Source organism: Lathamus discolor, chromosome 4 (assembly GCF_037157495.1).
Source record: "Lathamus discolor isolate bLatDis1 chromosome 4, bLatDis1.hap1, whole genome shotgun sequence".
NCBI classification, from domain to species: Eukaryota; Metazoa; Chordata; class Aves; order Psittaciformes; family Psittacidae; genus Lathamus; species Lathamus discolor.
Genome location: NC_088887.1, coordinates 106,572,363 through 106,598,783, shown reverse-complemented (window position 1 = coordinate 106,598,783; position 26,421 = coordinate 106,572,363). Strand labels below are relative to the sequence as shown.

At 37.7% G+C, this 26,421-nt stretch overlaps 2 protein-coding genes across 6 annotated transcripts in view; one reads left to right on the top strand and one right to left on the bottom strand.

Annotated features, from left to right (window-relative positions):
- PAN3 (poly(A) specific ribonuclease subunit PAN3) overlaps nt 1–26,421 on the top strand; it is a 99,326-nt gene that overhangs the window by 57,687 nt on the left and 15,218 nt on the right. For 4 of the 5 annotated variants that reach the window (XM_065678464.1, XM_065678468.1, XM_065678466.1 and 1 more), the window contains 7 exons: nt 5,963–6,128; nt 6,526–6,613; nt 12,353–12,492; nt 13,074–13,203; nt 16,046–16,110; nt 16,864–17,002; nt 20,061–23,004. In XM_065678464.1, coding sequence (XP_065534536.1) covers nt 5,963–6,128; nt 6,526–6,613; nt 12,353–12,492; nt 13,074–13,203; nt 16,046–16,110; nt 16,864–17,002; nt 20,061–20,201 — 869 coding nt within the window. In that variant the 3' untranslated portion in view covers nt 20,202–23,004. Of the gene's footprint in view, nt 1–5,962; nt 6,129–6,525; nt 6,614–12,352; nt 12,493–13,073; nt 13,204–16,045; nt 16,111–16,863; nt 17,003–20,060; nt 23,005–26,421 lie in introns of those variants that run through there. The other variant, XM_065678467.1, reaches the window with a different exon arrangement.
- FLT1 (fms related receptor tyrosine kinase 1) overlaps nt 24,662–26,421 on the bottom strand; it is a 112,326-nt gene continuing 110,566 nt past the window's right edge. The window contains exon 30 of the mRNA XM_065678459.1: nt 24,662–26,276. Coding sequence (XP_065534531.1) covers nt 26,072–26,276 — 205 coding nt within the window. The 3' untranslated portion in view covers nt 24,662–26,071. The remainder of the gene's footprint in view (nt 26,277–26,421) is intronic.

Genomic DNA, 26,421 nt, shown 5'->3' with positions numbered 1-26,421 from the left:
CTTGCATGTCACTGGTGTCAGCGTGGTCAGTCTCAGGGGTTTTTTATTTTTGCCAGATTATTTACAGACCCTGTTACAGAACTACTTTGAAAGGGGCTTGGTGTGGGGGGGGGAAGAAATAGCAGCTTACATTGATTTTTATACTGTAATATCTTTGCTACTTCAGAATGCTACTGAATTTATAGCTTGTGTTCATTATGCAGTGAGATGCCGTCTGTCTTTAGGTGGTACAGTGTGATAGCCCAATGTTCTGTCATATTTTTCTAAATTCACACAAGTTTTAAAATCAGGACTCTGACTTTTTTTTGTTAGCTGTTATTCAGGGTACATATACTTGAAAAGTGCCTTTTTGTTTGATTCTCATACCTCATATTCCCTCAATACTCTTATTTCTGTCAGAAGTGCCTAAACATTAATTCTGTCGTTCTGGAACTTGTTTGGTTTCTTCAACCTTTCTGATACGTCTTGACTTCAGATTATAGTACATTTAGTGCATTTATCTCTGCAGAAATGATCTCTTTAAATTAGCAAGTTAAACCAGAAGTAGTGAGATGTTTTTCCTAACAGTCCAATAATTAAGTGGCAAACCACATTCTGAACGGATGTACTTTAAAACTATGGGCTACAAAATCCTGGCAAATCAACAGTAACTGTCCACTGCTCCAGTACAATTTTTTCCTTATCCTGATGAGTATCTGTGGTTGGCAGAGATAAGTATGCCTTTGTTATGTCATTGATTTGATATTCCTTTGATATGGTCTGTTTATTAAAAGGGCTCTGAGTAATTAAATGGTGGTGTAAATGCTGTGAATAGTTTTCAGCATCATAGATTCTGCTTTTCAGCAAACAGGTACTTTCTAATTAAGATAGACAAGTTTCCTGGATCTTGTTTTCCTTTTTTAGTACATAATGCACAGAAAGGGACTTCACTGCTGACATTAGAGGTTTTTTTCATCCTCAGTTGTTGATTACTTGTTTTTGGGGGTTTTTTTTGGTTGTTTTTGTTTTGTTTTGTTTTTTTTTTTGTTCTGGGGTTTTTTGTTTTTTAATTTTTTGTTTTGTTTTGTTTTTCATAAAATACCCCTTTCACTGATAAAGTAATGTTGTGTGCTTAGACTATTATGAGGAGAAAGAATATATCAATATTAAAAGTCAGGGTGAATGGTGTGAGGGCAAAATATGTGACTTGCAATTATCCTAAAATACCTATGCCAAAAGCCATAACTCTTTTGAAGTAAATTCAAAGTATCTTCAGATTTTTTTACAAAATATAATGCTAAACTGGTAGTTCAGAAACTTTCTGTATGTTGAAAAATGGGAAATGTAAAACTAAAGCCCAGTTTTCCTTGGAGAAGGGGAAATGAAGGCTGCTGCATTTTTATTTTTACTGTACTTTCAGTACTTGAACTCAAGAGCGGAAAGAAAACACTGAACAACTCTCAATGTAAAAAAACTGATTTACAGGCCTGAGGGGTTAAATTTAGTGAGCAGCTAAGTCTTTCATTGGGCTTCTGATTTTTCTCATAACTGTGATGTGAACTGGTGTTTGTTAGCATGCTTCTAACAGTGTTCCTGATGATGTAAAACAGGTCTTTCTGCCAGTGGTCCCAACTCTTCCTTCCGCCCTGGGACTATCCCTGGCTTTAGCGTTGCTCTAGGGAACTGAATTTCATTTAATTGCTTTTTTAACAAACTGAAGTAGTATACACAGGCATAACAGTGCAAAGGGTACACTTGTTATTCCACTGAGAGCATCATACCACAGAATTTAAATATATGAAAGTGCTGACAATGATTTTTATCTTAATGTGGCAGGAAAAATAATGCATAACCTGCGTGTAGTTTTGTTTGTTTTTGTTTTTTTTTTTTAAATGGCCACTGGGACATTTTTAGTCTAATTTGTTAATATCTGTGTTCTGCATCTCAAAGAGATTAAAGTAGTGGGAGAGGTGAGTTTGCCCTGCAGTAGGTGGGAAGAGCATATGAAATTTTGCATGATTTGGCCGTGGATCCAACCTGTGGTGGAAAGCCTTTTTCAAATCAGCCATGAAATATTTAAAATACCACTTTTTTGAGTAATGTAATTCTGATAATTTTTGTACTGTTTTTCTAATGTTCTTGTGCTGTTTTCCACTGTTTTCAGCACTGTTTGGAAACCTTTCAGCTGTGTGTTTTGCCTGTATAGTTAGCTTTTGGGTCTCATCTCCTTGGGTCCTTGCCCAAGTACCATCTGTGGCGGGCCTGATGGGCCTTGTGGGACAGACTTTGTAGTCAGCATTGCAGGAAACTGAACTGCTTTAAATCTTACTTGTTTTAAACAGGTAGATATGTAGGAGGGCATTTCAAAACTGATTCCGCTACCATTTTAGCTTGTACCTTTAGTGCATGGGAACGTGGGGTGCAGCCAACCACTTTGAAAGCAGCAGCCTAGGTTTGGCTGTAGGACTTAAGTGATTCTTTCCAGTAGTAAAATAATGTTGCTTGATTGGGATTTTCTGATGGGGGGAAGAAGCTGTGTTGAACTCCAGCTTGATCTTTCAGCTTTTCAGCATTAAGTTGAATATCCTCTTGCTTGCATTGCCTTTACCTGGAAATCAAAGGACAAGTGGTGATGTTGCATACAGAAAAATAACTCCTAAGTTTTGTCTTTTCTCTCTCTTTGACATGTCGTAGCAAGATTTCTGTTCTGGACTTACTTATTTCATACAGAAGTAACTTACAGTGAAGAAGTCTTACAGTGTTCATACATGCTCCTGTTAAACATAGCACATGCATTACTGTTCATGAAATATAAAGTGTATTCCATAGCAAGTAGTAACTAGAGAGTCTTGACAAAGGAGGTGATATCTCCTCAATTATTTTTTTATCATAATTTTTGTCATGCTGAAGAGAGAGAATCATGAGGGGAATAAAGTTTGGTATGTGACACTTCTGGTATGCTGGTTTGTGGGAAGTTATTTGCATAATGATTCATCAGGAGGCCAGGAAAAAAATCTCATTCTATTCAGCCTTCAGTAGATGTGCCAGGCTTGTTGCTATTTAAAGGAGTTAGTGTCTTGATTTTATAATCTAAACCAAAGCACCTTATAACTGAAAAATGAACCAAGGTTTATAAACAAACAAAAACTCAGAAATGAAAGCTGGGAATATTCCAAACCCATCAACCCCAAATCTGTAAAATTTCTAAGTTAAAATTTTTCAGTAATCTTTTGTTTTCTTTAACTATTGCATATATTTGTATGTTTGTGTGTACACATGCAAGGGCATACACACAAACTTACTTTGATCAAGTGCACAGATGTTAATATGCTCCTCTAGGGAGAGGGAGGGTTAAAAAAAACAACCCAACAACAAAACCCAGGAAATGAATGTTTGGAGGAAAGGAGTGTGGCCAGTTAGAATTAAGTCTGACTAGGGATGTCAGGTAACAGGAAAGGCTTCTATAGATATGTTGCTAACAAAGGACCAACTAGGGATAAAGTGGACCTTCTCCAGAAGGAAATGGGAGAACTGGCTACCCTCAGTCTCCACTGGTAAATGCTCTAGCCATGCTGCTCAAGTCTTGGAAGGCAAATACAGGGACTGCTGGAATGAAGACCTTAGGCCCACTGTAGGAGAAGATCAGGTTAGAGATCATCTTAGGAACCTGAATGTGTGTAAGTCCATGGGGCCTGACGAAATTCATCTGTGGGTCCTGAAGGAGCTGGCAAATGAAGTTGCTAAGCCACTGGCCATCATATTTGAAAAACCATGGTAGTCAGGTGAAGTTCCCGACGACTGGAAAAAGGGAAATATAACCCCCATTTTCAAAAAGGGGAAAACGGAAAACCCAGAGAATTACAGAGCAGTCAGTCTCACCTCTGTGCCTGGCAAAATCTCGGAGCACATTCTCCTGGAAGGCATGCTGAGGCACATGAAAAACAACAAGGTGCTTGGTGACAGCCAGCATGGCTTCACTAAAGGGAAATCCTGCCTGACCGATTTGGTGGCCTTCTATGATGGGGCTCCAGGACTGATGGATATGGGCAAAGCAGCTAATGTTGTATACCTGGACCTGTGCAAAGTGCTTGGCGCTGTCCCACACAACATCCTTCTCTCTGAATTGAAGAGACATCAATTTGATGGATGGACCACTCAGTGGATAAGGAATTGGCTGGATGGCCACATGCAGAGAGTTGTGGTCAGTGGCTCAATATCCAGCTGGAGACCAGTAACAAGTGGTGTCCCTCAGGAGCTGCTTTTGGGACTGTTCTTGTTCAACATCTTCATAGGTAATGTGGACAGTGGGATTGAGGGCACCCTCAGCCACTTTGCTGATGACACCAAGCTGTGTGGTTCAGTTGATACTCTGGAGGGAAGGAATGCCATCCAGAGGGACCTTGACACACTTGTGAGGCAGGCCAGTGTCAACATCATGGAGTTCAACAAAGCAAAGTGCAAGGTCCTACGTCTGGGTCAGAGCAATCCCACACACAGCTACCGGTTGGGTAGAGAAGAGATTCAGAGCAGCCCTGCAGAGAAGGACTTGGAGGTGTTGGTTGATGAGAAACTGAACGAGTGGGCTTCAGTGTGCGCTTGCAGCCCAGGAACCAACCATATCCTGGGCTGCGTCAAAAGGAGCGTGACCAGCAGGTCGAAGGAGGTGATCCTGCGCTTCTACTCTGCTCTCATGAGACCTCACTTGGAGTATTGCGTACAGTTCTGGTGTCCTCAGTGTAAGGGCATGGAGCTGTTGGAGCTGGTCCAGAGGAGGGCCACAAGGGTAAGAGAGCTGGAGCACCTCCCGTACAAACACAAGCTAAGAAAGCTGGGGCTGTTCAGCCTGGAGAAGAGAAGCTGAGTGGAGACTCCATAGCAGTCTTCCAGTATCTGAAGGTGGCCTCCAAGGTTGACAGGGAGGGTCTCTTCATCCGGGGCTGTAGTGATAGGACAAGGGGTAATGGATTTAAACTTAAACAAGTGCAGTTCAGGTTAGATACAAGGAAGAAGTTTTTTACTGTGAGGGTGGTGTGGCACTGGAACAGGCTGCCCAAAGAAATTATAAATGCTGCATCCCTGGCAGCTTTCAAGGCTGGCTTGTACAGGGCTTTGGGTGACATGGTCTAGTGTTGAGGTGTCCCCACCCATGGCAGTGGGGTTGGAACTAGATGATCTTAAGGTCCTTTCCAGCCCTAACCATTCTCTGATCTTTATCTTTTCATCTCTGGCTCAGTGTTACTCAGACTCTTCGCAGTATAGTATGTGGTGGTGTTTCTTTTTGCAAAGCATATGTTTTATTTTTGAAAGGAGGACTACAAATCCATTTAGAAAGGGAGTGAAGCGTTGCTTTCATACGGCCCACTGGACTCATGGGGGACTTGTCAGGGAGTTGGGTCACAGTAGAACCTACATGAAGTTGCGTTCGTTCATGTTTAGCCACCAGATCTTCCAGTCCGATTTGTATGTGTAATTTGAGACTAGCTTAATTTTCATTTTGTCTTATCACGTGATAGAGAAGGCTTAATTCGTAAGCCTTCCTACAGTAAAGGAGGTAGAATAGTATCTGTTGTAGCTATTGTGCTCATTGTTTCAGAATACTGGCATTTTTACTTCTGAAGTACCTGCATATTTTGATATGCCACCCACTTACAGCAATTTCTAACCAGTGTTCTTTTTGTAGTGATTATTCATCCTAAACTTTAGAAATCATCATGGTTTTCCTTAATACGAGGGAAAATAATGTCTAATGAGTCATCAGCATTTTGAAATGTGGTGTCCTTCCAAAAACCTCATCTTAAACTAAATAAACAAACATAAAAAGTCCCCAATCCCAAACCAACATTAAAGAACAATAGATATGTCTTTCAGGGACTTTGAAGAGTTGAATGAGATAAATAAGCAAGTTAATTGTATAATTCAAAATGTCCTAATTTGAATTTTGTACAGTAGCCTTCTATTGATGCTTACAATATTTTGCTTCTAGGTCAGCATGATGGACCTCTGCCACGGCAGCATGCTGGATTGCTTCCAGAGTCTTTGATATGGGCATATATTGTGCAGCTGAGCTCTGCATTACGGACCATTCATACAGCAGGACTGGCATGCCGAGTTATGGATCCAACAAAGATATTAGTAACAGGCAAAACAAGGTAATGAAAGCATTCATTCTCACTGTGTTAATGTGACCTGTATTCAGAAATAGCAAAGTCTAACTAGAAAGTTCTGTTACTTTTAAGTGGTATGAGACAGTTAGCTGAAACTTATATGTTAAAGTTCCTTTTAAACCTAACTTTGTGAAGACTTAAGTGTTAATACTGTTCAGATGCACTGCTGACAATTTAGAAATGTGTTGGGTTTTTTTGTATAATGAAAACAGTTTATTGCATTTTATCAAATAGTAAAATAAGTACTTTCTGCTTCACAGTAATTTGCTGCATATTGATGACTTTTTTTTTTGTCAGAAAAAGCATTCAATGAGTGCCAGAGGAAAGATTGAGTAACCAGCAAAACTTATTGGCACTTCTTCCTTTTCTCTTGTTCCTAAAGGTTGCGAGTTAATTGTGTTGGAATCTTTGACGTTTTAACATTTGACAACAGTCAAAATAATCCACTGGCATTAATGGCTCAGTTTCAGGTAAGACAGCAACACCATAGTTCAGTTGGTGACTTGGTACAGGGAGTACTGAAAAACAGTGTGATTCCTTCTGAAGGACAAGCATGTTAATCAAACTGTAGTCCAGTATATCTGTCTCTAAATGACTATTTCTTCATTCCTGATTTGATCTTGGTTCTGCTTTGCGTTATTCAAATTTGCTTGTGATTGGAAATACAAGTTTCTAGAGCAAGGAGGAGGAAAGATCTTACCTTTAGTGGTAGAAATTAAAAAAAAAAATAATGGCTCAGCAGACTGTTTTTTGCTCTTTTCTTTTGTTATTTTGGAAAAAAAATTGAAGTATTGAGTACCTGTTCACAGAGGAGTAAGTGAGCCTTTAAATAACTGCGCTAAAGTTTTCTCCTCACTCCTAAAAGGTTCTAGTGTATCTTTGTTTGAGGCTTCTAGTTCTGCTGTGCTTTCTTGGCATTCTGAGGTATCTGCATAAATCCTGAGTTAAGAATCCCTTTAGGCTTAACAAAAAGTGCTTGCAGTCATCTGGAGCATCACTGTGTACAGGATTGCCTCTTTCCATAACTTTCCCTTAGGGCTAAGTACATTGCTTCAGCAGCCATCACGTCCTGTCTGTACAGGGAGTGAAAGACTACAGTAGGGAGTTGGACTTAATTTATTTTCATTAATTGAGCTTATTCACTGTGCGAAATTGTTCATTCAGAGTCTTCCAGTAGTAAATGAAATGTTTGAACTTTGGCCAGGCAGAAACTAGCTTATTGGAGACCATGTCCTAGAACATAGCAACTTCTTTTTTGTTCTTTGGTTTGAATCATACAGTAAAGCAATTTTCAGTGTACTTTGAGTAGTACATCAAAGGATTCCCTGCTTTCCTCCAGCTTGATATTAGTGGGCTTTTGGTAATAATTTAGTGGAAAACAGCTGAGAGAAGATAGGAATGTGAGGGATTCTATGCTTAAAAATGTAATGAGATGAATTTTTTATCTGCATAGTTCTTTAAACTTATTTTAATTGCAGCTGGGAATAAGATCCTCTGGAGATGTTATGACATTCAAGTAATTTTAAAGCAAAACGCATAATGTATATGGCCATACAAATCTATACAGGTACATGAATCTGTCAAAACCATTTACCACCACATCAGACCAACACTTAGTAATGTCTAGTTTTGTTTAGGGGGATGTTTTTGCATGTTTTGTATATTGTTAATATCCAGATTGTTCAGGTATCACTGCTAAACCAGAAGCAAAGTGCTCTTAAATAGGTAGTTTGGAAGACATAAACTGGAGTTAGAAAACACAGTGCCTTCTTTTGCCTTCTTTTTTTGTTGCTTCCTGTAGAAGGGCTAGGCTTTCACTGTCCATTTTGTTCCTTCAGAGATTCTGGACTGAGTTCATTCCTTGAAATTCAGGCATCATTTATCATCCTCTACCTTTGTTTGCCCCAGCCAGATAAAATTACAAAATAACAGCTGCTGCTTGTCCTTTTTCCTCTCGATCCATGACCTAGTTCCTTAATTCCTCTGGGACTCCTGTGACTGTTAAAAATGTAGGTTATCTCTTGGTTTACTGCCCAGCTAATATGCATTTCCTTGTTGCTGTCTTCTATGGAGGGAAGGTATTTTTGTTAGTGTTTGTCACTTTCTGGCTATTTCCCATTGTTAATATAGACAGGAAAGAGTTTGGCCAGAACACTTAGGGGCTATGTAAAAGGAATGCAGTTGTTCTTTACAAGCTGTGTTAAATGATCACATAAATTGATGTGTTTAAGAGTTAAATAAAGGCACCAATAAGGGAAGATGTAAAGAAGTAAATGAAATATGAATGGTATTAAAAACCAGGCATTAAACCTATATAAATTCCAGCACATCACTTCTCACCCCCAGTCCTTAAGTCTTGTGCCAGTTACAAGATACAGATGGGAAAATCGTAAATGGTGATGTAAGAAACAGTAAAAGGGTTAAATAAGTATTTCTGTATTTGGAATATAATGAAAGTGAGTCCTTTCCGTATGAAAGGAAGGAAAAAATATAAGTTTTATTGTTTTAACAAGGGCTATAAGGTTACATTTGCTCAAAGTAAATATTCTTAATTTAGCAAACCAAAATAACTGTAACATGCACCTCCCCAAATTTAAAGAGACCAGCTGAAGAGGCAGTATTAATGTTGACTTTACAAAAATAAATAATAAAATATCTGGGATCTTGGAGGCACTTCTAAGGGCAATTCCAGAACTTTAAAAGGATAAATGAATCTGCAGAATTGTAGAGAGGATGAGCTGATATTGATCCAAGCAAAGCCATGGAAAAGGATAAACAAAAGTCTTGTCAGTTCCAAAGTGAAATTGAATCTTGCAAAAAAAAAAAAAAAGATTAAAAAAAAATTAGATTTAACTAGCTTACATGTCTGTCTGATAAAGCCAAGTGTAGAAAATGCTGAGGTGTCTCCAGGGCATTTGTCATAGTAGTACGTACCTTTTAAATATTAAAATGCATAAGGGAAATGGTACCTACTCAATTAAGTTGCTCACTGACTTATTTGAAATTCATTTGATAACAGGGAGATACTAATGAAGAGGGCTATTTCTGAGTTTATCTCCAGGGGCTGGTTTTCAGCCTAATGCTATTTAATAGTTTTATCAATGAACTAGATGGTGATAAAATCTATACTAGAAAGCTTTCAGGAGATAGGTTGGTACAGGTTACTTATGAATTGAATTGCTAATTAAATAGCCATTAGTTGCAAGTAAGGTACATCTTTGAACTAAAGGCAGCCTGTACTTAAAAGCTGTAAAATTTTTCCTTGAAGCTGAGAATCAACTTAACCATCACCTAATAGTCAGTCTTCAGGCAGGTCTGTGGCAAAAGGAACCAGTGTGAGCCATATGTACGTGAAAAGTACAATACAGTGTATACACAAGGAAAAGATCATACCTAATGTTGATCTATACCTTGCTCTCACGAGGCTGCCACAGGAATACACTGTTTATTTCTGGAGCCCTGCTCCAAGGAGGTCTAGTAGTTCTTGTGTGCCTCTTTTAAGCTTTCTCTGCCTAGAAGCAGGAAGAAATGAGTATGTTGATATTTTCAGAGGGGAGGCTGGAGCTGAATAGGCATATGTGGATTGCTTCCTTTTATTAAAAGGATGGCAGACCTCTGTTTCTGAGACGTCGTGTATGCTGTCTGCATGGATAGAGCTGGTCAGTGGATGTTGGTTTTGCCCCTTCTAAAATAGGAATCAGACTTCCGTAAATCCTCATCCTTATACTTAAAGTTCCTTTCCAGTTCAAGATACTCTGATTCCCTTATTACACAGGAAAATAACTGCCTCCCTTTGTGCACTTTTAAGTCTTTAAACATGGGGCATTGTAATAATGTTTTTTCTTGAGGGTTTTGGCTGTCAGTGAATAGTGAAGCACCTCCAGAAAGCAATTCGGCCTACTCAAGATCCATATTGTCTTGCAGAATTACCGACATCTAAAAATTGATCAGACTCTTAATTGAATTGCATGAATTTTAAGTTCCTGAAATTAGTAGGATGAATCCAAGCCACTTTGCAACTAAAACAAGTTAAGCATTGACTGTGATTTGTTGTATGCAAACAATGTATGTGTTTGAGGCTGCACTGGTCTATTGTATTGTCTCTGCCAGTTTTTCTATTAGATGTAACTTGCTTGCAAAACAAACAAAGAATGGTTGAGAGTCAAATGCTCAAAGCCCTGAATTTAAAATGTCATGGCTGATCTTAAGATTTTCTTAACCATTTTTAAAATCTAATGGAATCTGTATTATGAAAACGCCTATGTAAAGAAGACTGTTTTCATAGGATCTTTTTGAAGTTGTGTATTTTCAGTATCTCAGGGTTGTGTGATCATAGAGAATTTTTATAGGATACATCCTTATGAATTACTAAAAGTTGGAAGGTATAAAGTAGGGGACTGCAGAAGGAAGAAAGATTAGGATTTGTACAAATACTTGCATATTTCTTTAGAGACAATAATAAAAATGCCATTGTGGCAGGTGACTTATGTGTGTCTATAGATACTGCATCAGCAAGATTTGTTTAATACTATAACAATATCCTGAGCTGCTCAAATTGTCTATTTGGTAATGGAAACAAGTGGGTTCCCACCAAAATGGGGTTGTTTGCTCTGGTTCATTTCTCTTTTCCAAAGTACAAAGGAATGCCGATACTCAGGAATTCCTGGTTCCTTAGGAAATTGAGTCTATCTCCTTCTCCACCAATTTGTCATTCTTGTTTCTGTCTCATTTTCCACATCCTGTTTCTGTCTTCATTAGCTATAGGAGTACTTAGATTTTAAACTTCTGTCATGTTGTGTATCCATGTTTAATTTGTGTTGCTTAATCATACTTGATATAAAAACAGTGGTGACACAGAGAGACCTGGAAGGGTTTTCTTTTTCTCAATCCCTCAACATCTGGGACATACGGCTGCACGGAAAGCTCTGCTCAGCTGCTGCAGCCACAGGCAGCAAACATGGTTACCTCTCTGGGAGGAAGGGCTGTGGCACATTCACTATCACAGCATTTTTCTAAAGCTGTCAGATTCAAAGCAGAACTTTTGGTGTTGCAGTGCTGCCAAATTTTTAGCCTTTCTTACAGACATGACAGAAGGTGTATTCCTTGTATGGCTGCATTCTCTGCTAAATGGCACAGCCTTGGTCTAGACTATGGAAATGACATTCTTGTTAGCTAGTAGCTTTCATTTTTCTGAGGAAGTAAGATATTTTTACAAAAGTAAAAAAAAAAAAAAAAAAAGAAATTCTGGCAAATACTAAATTTGTATTTTTAGCTGACTCTTAAATTCAGTCTGAAGCAGGCATCCAGTGTGGAAAGCTGCAGGTGTTTCAATTTTGGCCAAGTTGTGTGCAGCTGAAAGTCTTTTCATAGAAAGAATTGGGCAGATTTTGCTATGGTTCTCAGTATCTGCTACTAAAATAGGCTCCTGTTTTTAGGACTGGGCTTTAAAATCAGGTAGCTTTTCAGAATAATTTCTGGTGGCTGTAAAAATTGGCAGAATTTTCTGTTGTGGCAAAGCAACCTGTATGCAGTTTTTATCTTTCAGGAGCAGTTCTACTTTTAAGGAAAGCATTTAGTAATGCTAAGGATTTCTTCTTAAAATGTGATGCTGCTCAATTTGTCAGTCATAGAGGCTTGTTCCTGTCTAGCTGTTTCAGACAGCTCATATATTTTCACACTGCCCGTCAGAGATTAAAATCTTTGAGCTTTTTAAGGCAGAAGCATTATTTGCTGGAATCTGGTGTGAAAGGATACTCCAGCAAATGCTGTTTCTGTTACACCCTTCACGGGTATCTCTACATCTCATATTGAGATGACTTCCTTTGTTTGCCATCAACAACTTGACTTGTCAGGAATGAGGTGGGTGGTTAGGAGAACCTCTTTTCAGAGCTTCAACTCACTACAAAAGAGTTCTCTCTGATACTGTCCTTAAGCTAAAAATAAGTAAATTTCAAGCATTCGAAGATAAATATAGTACCTAGAAATTGCTAGCCTTCAGGACAGAAAATCAGGACAGATTTTCCTCTGTATATTTTAACTACTATAACTTGGACAGTCATATTGAACTATGATTTGAATAGCACTTGTTTTAGTTGACCAAGTTATATTCTAAGGTTATTGAAGAACTTTCTCTTTTTAAACACCATCTAGTACCATAGGTAATATTTATCTATATTAAGAATCTTGCCTGTATGTGTTTTCCCTGTTAGCAAGCAGATCTGATCTCCCTGGGGAAAGTTGTGTTGGCTTTGGCTTGCAATTCTTTATCAGGAATTCAGAGAGAGAATTTGCAGAAAGCAATGGAACTGGTGACAATCAACTATTCCTCTGATCTGAAGAATCTGATTTTGTAAGTTTGTGTAATAAATCTTTTAAAGGAAATTACTAATTTTTTTAAACATACAAATGAAAATGTCAAGTGGTATTTTTAGATGCAAGTAAGATTATAGGTATAACTACTGTCACTGACTTGTCTGCAGAGTCAATGTATCACTAAATATTATAACTTAAGACTTGTTTACATAGTATGTTTTCTCATGACGTATCTAATAAAATCAATGTACTTTCTTTGCTAAATGCTGTTAGCTCCTTGTAAAAATTAGGAGTGCCTCTGCCCTCATTTGAAAAACAATAGCATTGCAATCTGAATCTTCATGTCTTCTCTCTTGATTTTGTTCTTGCTGTTTGAATGGGGTGCCCTACAGTTCCACGAAAGCATGTTCCTATCTTGTATAAATAACTGCCTAGATGTATACATATAAGCTAACACATTTCCTCTCCTAATGTATTTTTAAACAAGTGCTACAGTTTTCAACTTTGTTCATTAAATAGGTGACAGGGTGAAATAGTTATAAAATCATAATAGGATGATATCTCTTGGCATTTGCAGCGTCTTTAAGTAATCTTTTTGGGGTGGGGATATTTTGGCAGGTATTTGCTGACCGACCAAAACAGGCTTCGCAGTGTAAATGATATCATGCCTATGATTGGTGCACGATTCTATACTCAGTTGGATGCTGCTCAAATGCGAAATGATGTTATAGAGGAGGACCTTGCAAAGGTAAATCTTGTGGGAAGACCTATAGTCACTATTCCTATAGCTGTATCTTATAAAAGGAATGTTTTCTCCTTTTTTTTTTTTTTCTATTTTTCTTTTGTTTGTGTAGCAACCTAAGTAATCTCTCTGCAGACTTGAGAAGTCTGTGCTCAAGGTATTGAAAGTCCAAAAGCTCCAAGAACCACTTTTAGGATACCCTTAGCTGTCTTTAACTGAAGTAAGATCTTCCATGTCCAACCAGCAGTCTTGGGGAAAAGATGTTCTTCATTGAACAGTCGAAAAGTAGTATTCTGAGTAAATAAGGCCATGTATGTCATCACGCATTAGATAATATAGTCTGTGCTAGAGGTTGTACAGAACAAATATTGCCTTTAAATTCTTCGATAGATTTGTATTCCAGTGTACCTTTACTTATCTCATATGTTTTCCTTTCCAAATGAATGCTAGATCACGGAGGTAAAAGTTTCCACCCTCTGCTTCCCTGGACTGTGTACCTCTTGCTGTGGGGGTCTGGTTAGTCCATCATGTTCAGTCAAGGCATCAAGTGCTAGCGACAAAGGAAATAAATAGTTTGTCCCATGTTCAGTGTGTTCAGTGGGAAAGTGTGTTTGCTCATCAGAAGCCACTGATAAGATTTTATAACAAGACTGAGATACATTACTAAGGCTTTCATAATGCTGAAGATAGGGTATTAAGTTTTGAAGGATTTAACTGAGTCCTGTGACTTCTTTCCCGTACAGAGAATTGATTCTTTTAAGAGGTAGTAGACCAATGGTTGAGATTCTGGTGGACTGATTTTTCTGAATCTCTCCACTGCTGGCTTATTGGAAAACATTTTTTCCCTCTTTAGTGACAGATACTGAAATCTATCAGCAGCAAAGAGCTGTAGAAGGGCAATGCAGTATCTACTTTTGATGCAAAGCTCTAGATGACAGATGCCCACACCGAGTCACCAACTACTCCTGCCCTGAAGGTGTTTAAGGTTATTTCTTGTTAAGGTTGGATAGTGTGCCTAAACAAATGTGTACAGTTAAACCTTTTTCCATAACAAAGATGGAGATTGTCCTGCCATCAGTGTTAAGCAGTCTGCATTTTCAGTTATTTGTAGCAGTGACAGGTGAGCATAGCCCCCAGTTTGGCAACAGCTGTTTACCTGGCAGTGATAAATAGCAGTTGCTAATTAGCTGCCATACTCTAATTTGCTTGTAGTACCACATCCTTGGTAACATCAGAGCCATGGTACCGCTGAAGTCTCATCTGGTACCCTCTCTTGATTACTGCCCAAAGCAGATGCTTAGGGGAGAATGTTAGAACAGGACTAGTGTGTATGATGTTTTTCCTTGTGTCCTCCAAGTGTGCAGGCATCTGTAGCTTAGGGGCTTCTGACGCTTGAAGTGGTTTGTATGTAGTTAACAACCTTGTTTTCTTGAAGTCATGAATATTTTGTTACTCCTGTAACACTCGTGTTTCCCAGAGGAGTGACACCATTGCGCTACCTCTTTCCTCACTTTAATATTCTCATCATTTATGTGCCACAGCATTCAAATCTTCAGTTTTTCAAGTACTCTAATTCACTCTGTAGAAGAGCTCTCTGCCATTTGCGGGCTGCCAAGCCTGTAAAGGGGCCACCTGAAGACTTTTGCCAGTGTTATTGCTCAGTTGTGTCATCATTGACTGGGAATCTACAGGGCAGTGGCATTCACACAGATGCAGTTTTGGCTTTTGTGTATGTGGCCACATACAAAAAGTTATTTGGAAGTTGTATAGACCTTTGCTGGACAAGGTAAGTATTCCCTGTCAGTCTGTAAGTGTAGCTGCTGTTCTGATACAAGCTGTTCTGCTGGATGTTTTTAGATGGGTAGCAGAAGTATTGCAGCCCATAGTTTGTCTGAGGTCAAGCTATTATCACCTTGACCTACTTCATTTACCCAGCTGTGCAGAGTAATCTATTCCAGACTGAATTCATTTGAAATCGGTATGATCCTGCATGGAATAAGATGCAGCTTAGAATGAATAATGCTGGAGAATATGGGAGAATATGAATAAGAGAGTATCTTTTTCCTGCTGGCTTTGAGCAGATTTTACTTAAACAAAAGATTAATCCACAGTGTAATGTAAGCCAGGATGTAACTTTTTACTGTATCCTAAGTGATGAGGAAAAATGTATGAAATTAATTTTTCATTTGCATGTATTCTAAGCATGTGTAATTTTGATGTTCTGTCTTTGAACTTGTTCTCATTGCTTTATCTCTGTCACTGACTCAGAATTTATACTGTTTTAAGACTTAAATTCTAGCTTTTTTTGAAAAACTTGTTTCAAAATTATATTTGGAATGAATTGTAATTTAAATGTTAGTCTGATATTACTGCTAAGTATTTACTAATAATGGCCTACAAAGCATTTTTGAAAAAATCTGGTAGATTATGTTCCTTCTCATCTTTACCTGAAATATGGTGTTACACTTCTACAGGTCTTTATAACTTTGTGTATATATAAAGTGTATTATTCTTGTTTAACTTACTGTATTTTAGCACACCTGTAAATACAGGCTAGCAAGAGACTAGACACATGTTTCCACAAAGAAATAGATTGTCTGATCCAGTTCCTGCTGGGTCAGCGAGGTGATAGTGTTAAATTTCCACATTATAATTTGAAGTGCTAAAATGAGCTACCAATACACAGTATAATGCATAAGATCTCTTTATGAAAAAATTATACCCTCCTCTTTGAATAAATCAATCACTTTAATAGCGCTTTGTTTGCATTTCTATTGTATATCTTTTGAAAATAAGTGTCTTAATTTTACCTTCCAGAAACTTTAATAACATCTTCCTTGTTTTCCAGGAGGTGCAAAATGGAAGGCTGTTTAGGCTTCTAGCGAAACTGGGAACAATCAATGAGAGGCCAGAGTAAGAAACACTTGTTTTCATTGTCTAGATTATGTAAAAAAAAAAAAAAAAAAAAAAAAAGAGTTTGCAATGCAAGTTTTCTTCCCTTATAAATTTAAGCTTAATGTCTTCCCCATGTTTTGCCCCTGAAGAAATGAGTATTTAAGAAGCTTTGAGAAAAATAAGATAAAGTAACTTTGATCAAAAGTTTAAATAAAGGAGTAGAGAAAGCTACATATAGACACGCAAAAGTTGTCTGAAGTTTTTTAGTATGGTTTCTCTTGGCAATCTCTTGTGAGTGATAATAAATATTGAGGAAATCTATAGCTTGCTTTAACTGTAGTAAATGGAGTGGATACTGGTTTTAAGTTAATTTTCAGCTTTTTGTGTTGTTTTTTTTTTTTTTTTTGAATCAACTACTGCATAAAAATATTCATGGTTTGTTTTCCATCCTATTGAATAGACTTGGAGTTGTAAATGTTAGAAACCAGCATTACAAACATGTTAAACTTGTTGAAGGTAACTCTTGCTTTCTACCATTATTTTTCTGTGGCCCTTCTTAGACATTAGCTTCAGGTGCTTCAACAGCTGAGAAACTTTGAATATGTGTATCTTCTGTTTGCAGCAGAGGGGAGACTAATGAATTGCACATTATAGCTGGTAGCTTAGAGCAGTAAGTTTAGGTTTGAAGTTTGGATTGAAGAATCGTGTATATGTGGGGTTTGATTTTTCTTAACTTTCTGAGCTTTAATATGAGCCTTTCTTTTACACCAGGTTTCAGAAAGACCCAACGTGGTCAGAAACTGGAGACAGGTATTTATTGAAGCTCTTTCGAGATCACCTTTTCCATCAGGTGACAGAAGCGGGTACTCCTTGGATTGACCTCAGTCACATTATCTCATGTCTTAACAAGGTACACTGTACTTGGGTTAGCTTTTAAAAATTTGTTTGGGTTCACTTTCTTTAAAATAATATTCCACTCCAAAGCATTGGCAAGTTAATTCTGTTGATTTAATTAATGGTTATTTTCCCCATTTTGGATGAAAACAATGTATTCACTAAGCTAATATTCATACATTTATGGATATTTTAAATAAACTTAGTACACTAATATCAAAAACTTGGAATTTGGTCATATAGCATGAGATACAGTATTAACTTTTCATCCTGGAATGCATTGAATTCTGTGGATAAGCAATGCTGGTCCCTTTATGCTACTCTGGTCTTTCAACACAGCATAAAGGATCCATAAAATCCCTTTAACTGGAGGAGGTTTCTGCTGGTATAGATACCATAAAGGATGATCATAAGGCAGGAGGATCCATTTATAAACTGTGCTGACCAGAGTAGGAGACAGGAGGGAAACTGCAGTAGAAAACTGCAAAATCCTTACCGTCTAGGACAGTGCTGGAAAATGTGACTTAAAAAGTGAAGTGCAATTCTGTAACTTCCCTAGCCTCTCCAACCCTTTGTTTTCCAAGGCTGATGTAACAAAGCTATTTTAAGTTGTTTTAAGAGCTGCACCACTAGCAATATTTTGGCTGAGCACCCTCATGATTAACAGCAGGATACATGTGAGAGACCACCAGGTCTTCGGTAGCTGTAGAACTGTTTTGCTCTATGAATTTAAAAAGCACAGGAGCTAATTATTTTTTTTAATGGCAGATCAGTTTTCAGCTTAGTTCACGTTTTGTCAAACTTCAGTAATTCCTAGGATGCTACTTCTTTTTTTCTTTTTTTTGGTGTTTTTGTTTTTGGTAGTTGCTTGGTCATTCCACTCACTCTGTAGAGAATGGTGATGCAGACACTGACAATATACAGTTTTTCAGTGGCAAGTGTTTCTTTTCTAGGATTAGGATAGCCAAATTTCTCTTTCAGAAAAAAATGAATATATTCAGATTCTTTGACATGTAACAACTGACTTAACTACAGTAAAATGTTTTATCTAAATTGTCAGGGCTTTTAATTTCCTATTAGACCACTGCTGTGCATTTCTTTAACCTCCTTTTTATCTTTCTGGTTGGTGTCTGTAATCACTTTAAAAAGGACATTAAAGGGATTGAGGCTAAATCAAAAAGAAAGCATGTTGATACTCAAATAGGCAGTGAAATGCCATCATGATTTGAAAGCAGTGACCCGTACGGTACTGTAGCAAGAGGGGACAGTCCTGAATTCATAGGTCAGGTAAGAGATGGTGTCAAAGAATGCCTGTTCTATAAATGTTCATGGCTTACCTTTTTATAAACAGAGGCTCTTCTCTTCTGTGGTTGTGGGCTCAGCACACAAAAAAATGTAAGGTTTGCAGAACTCTACTTTGGAAATGCACTGTAAAAAACACTTCCGAAACTGTAGTGTGTATTAGTAGAAATGGTTATTTAGGCTTTCCTGCTACATTCCAAAAGCATTCTTTTTGAATGAAAATTGCCCTATTAAAAAAAAATAATAATTATTTTCAATGTGGCATTTGGGGGATCTTCTCAGTTGATTTATGCCTCTACAGAGGGAGAGGAAGAAAGCCATAACTATTTATGTTTCTAGCTGCTGTGTGGCTTTCTTAATACAGATCTTCCATATCCTACATGTGTTAAGATAATTTGCTGATTTCTTTTATGATGATAGTGGAGACAGTAGACAATATTTCACAAAGACCTTAATCGTGATAATATTTTGTAATGGATGTTAGAAGGTGGTGGTGGTTTTATCCTACTCCACAAGAATTAAAAGCTAATTGGCTTTCTTTTGTCCTTTTAAAACTATTCATGAAGCAGGAACTCTTAAGTTGGGGAAGTTCCAAATCTTAAGGCTATGCTAAGAACATAATTTTAGAAGACAAAAGGAAGAAATTACTAATTTACTGTGTTGTTCCACTAGCTGGTGTTGAGCAGTGTCAACTTTGTTATCTCAGTGACAACTTTAATTGTTCTTCTGCTATTCAGTACAACATTATAATACATTTATTTAATCCTGCTAGGGTTGTTATTTCCAAAAACTTTATCAGTAGTGTCATATCCCACTTCTCTGCCCCACCTTCTGTATTGGAACAAGAAAGTTTGTATTGTCAAGTATTGGGAAATACCAATGTATTGACTAAAACAGAGCTACAAAAGTTCTGTGTTGTAAGCGTCTGACAGTTTTCCATTGATAGCCATTTCTTGCAAAGTGGGAAGAATGTAAGATACAGTGTTGGAAGGGACTTCAGCATGCAAAGTAGGATATTCTTCTGTTCCAAATTAGGATTTAGTGGTACATCTTAAAATACATAGCGTAACATACAATTTTTTACAATTGAATTTGAGAAGTCAAAACATGAAACGAATGTGGAACGACATTAATCTCTTAACTCCAAGTTACCTATTTGTTTGTGAATTATAACTAGGTAATTAAGGGTGTTGGTTTAGTTTGGTGGTTTTTGTTTGGTTTTTTTTTCTTAATAGAATAAGGGGTGAAATGTACCATAAAGCTTAGGATCTAGTTTGTTTCAGTATTGCCAAAATGTGAGGTTTGGGTTTCTACCAGTTTTCATACTACCTGGGGCTGGTCCATCCATTATTTCATTTTAGTGTGAGCAAGAAATAATCTACCTACCCTGCATGGAGGCTTGTGGAACTTATATGCAAATGTAATGTCAAACATGGTTTTGTTCATCAGGAGCTATATGGAAATTTTGCTAAGCCTTCTACATGGGGGAAGGTCGCATTGCAAGATTATTGGCTTTATTGAAAGGGAAGAAAACAATGGTAACCTAGTCCAAAGGTCTGGAATGTCGATCAGGTTAAGACCAAAATGTCTCGATTTTTTGGCAAATACATTGTTGTGGTGCGATTCAGATCCTTCCTTTCTGTGGTGTTAGCAGATTTGAGCTGAACCACAACAATGTGCTTGCCAAGAAATTGATTGCTTTTGTTATTGGGGAAATGTTTTGCCATTTCTTTCACACTTCTTTTATTTTATCTTTTGCATTCTTGTTACAGTTAGATGCTGGTGTGCCAGAAAAAATAAGCCTCATTTCCAGAGATGAGAAGAGTGTACTTGTGGTAACTTACAGCGATTTAAAACGCTGCTTTGAAAATACTTTTCAAGAACTGATTGCAGCCGCAAATGGTCAGTTGTAGTATTTGCTGAAAGCATGCAGGACATTGCTGAGGAACTTAACCAATAGCAAATTGCACTACAGCTGAATTGTTGTTGTCATCTCATTTCACATTTGGGAAACAAACAGGAGATGAGCAAAGCTGCTTGCACTTCAGTCAGGTACACTGTTACTTGAAGGGAAGAATGTTTCACTTATCCTAGAGCTAAGGCTGCCATTGGAGGCTTTATCTGTGAAGAATTTATTTTAGATTAAGGAACACATCAGGTGCATGATGTTCCTGCTTTTATTTTTTCCACTTGTATATGCACTAATTTTAATTTTTTTAAGACTTTTCTGATCTCTGAAGTTTTGCCACATTGTATACTTAAGGGAAACTCTTTGCAAGGACATTTCTGGGATATGTTTTTGTCACTGAGGATATAGCAAAATTTATTCATTTTTGATATTATTTGCACCCAGAATAGCATAAAGGACCAGGTAAATGATTTAATAGAAATTGTGTTCTATTAATGACCGTTTAGTTCATAACCTCTGTAAAGTGTGTTGTATGCAAGCTCTGTATGCCACCCACTGTTAGCTCAAAGAAATGTGAGATGAAACCTTTTAAAACCAGTCAAGTGAAGTATCGGTGAATTGACAAAAAAGGAAAGAAATTCCCCTGCCATTTGATTTAAACTTTGTCTAAGTGAAGTGACGAAAATAGCAAAATGGGAAGCATCTATAATTTAAGGAGCATATCAAACTTGCTCTAAACACAACCAGCGCCTTTTAAAAACTGTTTGTACGTTTTCCTGCTAGTCAGAAGCATTTACATTTATGCAATTTTTTTAATATTTTTTTTTTAAAGAAATTGTTTAAATGCCTGAAGTTTCAGGAGTGTATTACTTTAGGTTATTTACAGTATAATTTTTGTATAAAGTTCTGTTCTTTGAACCACAGCTTTATTATGGTACGCTACACTGGATACAGATACAAAGACACTGTTAAAAGAAGATTAACTAAACACAGCAGTTGTCTGGCATCAAGAGCTTTTCAAGTTTTACAGCCTGAATCTGGAGGGATAATGATCTGCTGTGCCTTTGCAGTCACTGCTTAGCCCAAAGTAATATTACTTTTGATAATACGCAACACATGAATATTCCTGAAGTAATTCAGTCTCAAAAGTCTGGAATTTTTCTCCTCATTTACCTTTCTAATATTTGGACATGCAGTTGTCTCCAAACTTGGGTATTCATGGGATTTCTAGTTAAACACCTACACTTTGATACTGAAGACTGCCAAATATGTAGGAATTTCCTTTCTTAAAGCAGTAGTGAAGACTGTATCTATCCTTTCCCAGCACTGAATGTTTTAATAGCACTGGGTGCTCACCATGAAGAAAATGTGGAAACTTAAAAGGTCAGGACAGACTCTAAGCACTTGCAACTGATGTTACTGACATCAATTTTAATAATTCTCAATATTTGTAGTTTTCAGAGAAGTTTTTAATATTTCTCTGTCCACTTTTATAAGCTTTAAAATGATTCTCCGCCTTGAGACTTGCATCAAGAAAAAAGCAACTCTCTTCACATCGAAAGCTTTGAAGACTAGGGACATGCTTTACACATTTTAGAAAATGTGGTTGAATCCACATTAGGTAGCATCAGTTGTTGAGTTTAAAAATCGATTGTCGCATTTGATCGAATGAATTTTAAAAGGAACATAATGTTTAATATTCAAACAATAACAGTTGCCAGAATGTTCTTTTTAATATAAAAAGAACAGGAACTTTGAAAAGTGAACATGCAAAACAGTCTTTTATCATTAGCTCATGTATTTGAGGAAGAGCAGCTGTCTTTTATATGTTTTTTGACAAATCATATTGTAATTCTTTTGTACAAAAAAGAAGTACTTGTATTCTAGAAGAAATATGAAATGCTTAATTTATAAGCGGGCTGAGGTTTTTTCCAGTATTGTTTTCTTTGAAAATGAAAGGGGATCATCTGTTCAGTTGTGGGGTTTGGGAACCTTTGAAAATTTAATTTGTGGACCAATATTTTGTGGAAGTGTAAGGCAGGGGTAAAATAGGGCTTGAATTCTCATCCTTTTTAGACCAGCAAACCACCCTCTGCAAGACATGTCTAAATTGCAAACCTGTGTGTATTTGCATAATGTCAGTTTGCTTCAGCCCCTAGTAACCTCAGGACTTGGTTTAAAAATAAAAAGGTAGACAGCTAATAAGTTTTTGTACGTATGTCAGCCAGAAAATATTTGGTTTCAGGTAATGCATAAAAAAAAAAGGTTAAGTTTTTTTTTATTTATTTCATTTGGTCTGTATTTAGGAATGATTTGAACAGTCTGAAGTTCAGCTTGGGTGTTTTTTGGGGGGGAGAGCCCTTCACCCCATTTTAATTCCATTTAGAAGGTTGTCCTAAAGTTGTAGTTTGATTCATTCATAGGAAGAACTGTGTTACCTGTATTTAAAAAGAAGAGCCACCAGGATGTGCCCTCCCAAATGGGAAATTTAATTCTGACCTTCCTATTTTTTTACAGCTAAAAGCACAGAAGGGACAACCTTTGAAATCTGATGTTGGTCATTTTAATTTTTGTACCTGTTTTAAATTCTGTTGCTGTATTTACTATATTGTAAATATTTTGTTGAGGGAACCTATGTATTTTTGATTTGCCCTTGTTTCAGTAATTCAGGTGTCAACTGCTTCCCCTAAAAAGCACCAGTATGTTAAGTTCTAATGTCATGACCCCAATATGTGTTACTCATCTTTAACCCTGTTTTCATTCTTCATGTGTACAGCAGTATTTTTAATAAAGAATACCAGAAATAATGTGGCCTTATTTTGACAACGTGAAGTTCTGAAGTTGGATACAGGACATTTAAACTTTGGTGCTGGAAGTGTATTTCATTCCATCATATTTCTCTTGCAGCCACTGTCTGCAATGCAGAGTTTAAACAGTCATGAGTCACAAAGTTTGCCACTTACACTATATCGGATATCCTAAAGCTTACACATGTTGCTGGCTAGAGTCATACACATTTCCATAACTCTCAGCTCTCTCTGGCTCAGGTCTGCTTTACTTGATAAGCCCTAATTTTGAAAACTCTGTTAAAGTACCCTAATTTTCATGTTAGTTGAACTTTTTTGTCCAATAGCAAAGTATATTTATTTCTCTGAGAACTTGTATGTGGGGTGATGACAACTTCATTTCCCAGAACTACTTTTGTGTTTTGTTAAGCAGAAAGGTGAGATGATTTACTGGTGGGGTAAAACCTCCTATACTCCTCCACTCCTTAACCATGCTTGTGTAATGTGAGGTTTTGTGTAATTGTCAATATTCCCTGCATACATTTGATATGGAGTGACTGATAGACGTGCTTATCTAGTCTCCATTTTCCTCCATAGTAAGAGTGCAGCAACAGCTACGTAACTCCTGTGGCAATAGGCAGTCACGTTATGTCCTGCCTTTCCAGAGAAGGCTTAGTCTCTGCTTCCTTCCAGTGCTTATTTATCTGTAGCGTGGTTTGGAGATCCCCTCACACTATGAAATGCTGTATAGCAGGGAGCACCCAACTATTTCCTCTGTGGAAGAAGCATCCCAAGCTTCTGATGAGTGGGTTTGGGATGTGGGGATTCTCTGAAGAAGGCAAAGCATCTGCCAGGACTGAAGTGCTAGCTTATGTCACAGCTAGTTCAGAACAGGCTCTGCTGGGGCCACCTTAGCTCTGTTTGAAGTCCTTTCATCTGTACCAGACCTTTTAGCTACAGAAGTAACCAGGTGTGGGGGGCAGTTGCATGAATGCTTGTCAAGGAGGTTTGTCTTCCCCCACTATGAAACCTTGACTCTTGCAGGCAGAGTTGACTTTTTACCTCTAGCCAGCAGTAAGCCCTTCTTAGTTATGCTGAGTTTAGGGTATGTCATTCACACAGGGAGCTGTACAAGCATCCCTCACTGTTTATCTGCTTTGCTGTGTGAGCAGTGTGTCTTCCGTGCAATTATTCCATATTCTCCTCTGCTCACAAAACTTGCCCACAGGCTGGGTTGCTTGCCAGATGTGTTAGTGTTGCCCAGTGCTAAACCATCTGCTGCAGCAGTCTTTGACATTGGATTGACTAGAACTGTGGATTCTTTCAAAAGCAAACTTTATTATATGAATTTCGCAGTCATACTTTATATGAAGACAGAAAATGCAAGACAAAACAGGAGTTATTCACATACAAACAAACTTTGGGGATTCTTATAAAAGTAATCTTTGTAGTCCAGTTTTCTTAAATATTTGTGCACAAAAAGTATATTTATATATTTACACTGTGCAAACATTCCTTTGAGATGCATCATCCCACAACTACTTTCGCTCAATTGGAGTTAAGAAACAGTCCTTAAACTTTTTGTGTTGATCAAGGTCAAATATACTTCACCAGCAAGAGATAGTGCAATAGGTACTCAAAACTGATGAGCCCTTGGCCTTCCTACATCACTAGGAAGATGTAGAATTGATACCTAGCTTAGAAGCAGTGGTACGTATTTCTTTTATGTGAATATCCAAGAAAATTTTTCTTTGTAAATATGCGAAAGGTCATTTGCCTTTAAACAATTAGTGGGTTAAATTCACAGCTCCTAAGCTGAGTTTTGAGAGATCAGAGCCATATTATACATAGCATTTAAGTTAATATGGTGTACCACAAGAAGCTGAGATTGGGCAGTAGTTACTGATTTGGAAGACATTAGATGGCCAACTCTCATTTTAACATTGCATTCAAAGGTGAAAGGGGATGCTGCATCCTTACACTCCCAAACAAAGAACACTCATGCCCTTTCTTAAATGCTATACAAAAGTGTTGAAAATGAATGATAACATTTTTATTCCTGTACATATGTACTAGTAACTGACACAGAAATTCAGCTGTCTTTGTAGAAAAGCTGCCCTAACTCTCCAGGGAAATTGTCTTGTCATTTCTAGCTAATCTTTTTAAACTCTCTAGTGATGGATTTAAAGGATATGAAGTTTAGTAGCCATCCTGTCTTTTCAGACAGATTCCCATAAATAAAATAGAATCAGTGCAGTGTTAGAAGGTCCACAGGGTTTTGTGGACAGAGCTTGGCTTTAACATCTAGCTTGTGGTTTGGTTCCAGTGTGTGTGTGTTGGCATAGTGTCAAAGTGCAAAACTTCAAGAATATTTCCTTTATTTCAGCAGGCTTGTCCAAACCAAATTGATACGTTTTCTCTGGTGTTGCAGCCCAGGCGCTGATCTTAGTTCTCCCCTATCCTTGCCAATTGTGTTTTGCAACACAAATTTGAAATTCTTGTCTCGCACGACTCTACCGCGAATGCCGTCTGAAGCAGTAAGAGCCATATGCTGCCCCATCCCGCTTCCCTGGAACATTAACCTTCCCTCAAGTTTCTCAAAGTAAAGTTTTCACTAAAAGCTGTGAAGCGTGGTCTGTTTCTTGTTTGTCACTTTGTAAGGAATCTTTCATTTTCCAGCACTACACAGGTCTCTGCAGCAGGGTGCAAATTCCCCAGTGTCAGATGCAGTCTGAGCAGGGGCTGGCTGGCTAGAGCATGAAATACCATTCTTCTGCCAGGGACCAAACAGCAAACTGGTTTCCTCTGTAACAATGACCATACAGGTTTTCAGAAGCACGGGGCAATTTTAGTGGCAGCTCTTGGTGTTTAGCATTTGGGAAAGTCAAGGCCTAAGCATTAGTATTTTGCTATATTTTGTATATGCTTGTTGCAGTCTGTAGAAAAGCAGGTCACCAAGATTAAGCCAATGATATCTTTTTGACTTGTAGGATAAATAAAACTATTTGGGTCAGAGTTTTTAAACTGACAGTGTTTCAGAAGAACCTTTATGGTTTAAATGCATATTTAAATCTTGGCTTAGAACTATTTATACGGGTGGCTGAGAATAAAGGACAACAGAGTTGTAGTCAGGAGGGGGAGAATAGCTTGTTCTCATTTTCTCCAGCACCACATTACCATACGTGTATCTTCGCTTGGAGTCACTGAGCTGGTCACAGCTGAAGCTGCAGAAGCTTGTTGGCTTGGTTATTCCGGAAAGCACCGACTCCTTGCTCCTGCTGGCACCTTTAATGCTGTAACAGAGCAGCATCCCTGTTAGTGTATTTAATGTGTATGGGCATTTGTTTTACTGACTTGAGCCACATCACAGGAAGCAGCTTTGTTTATTCTCAGATGATGGGAACGACATTGATGCAGAAGGGCTTGCTCATTGGCAGA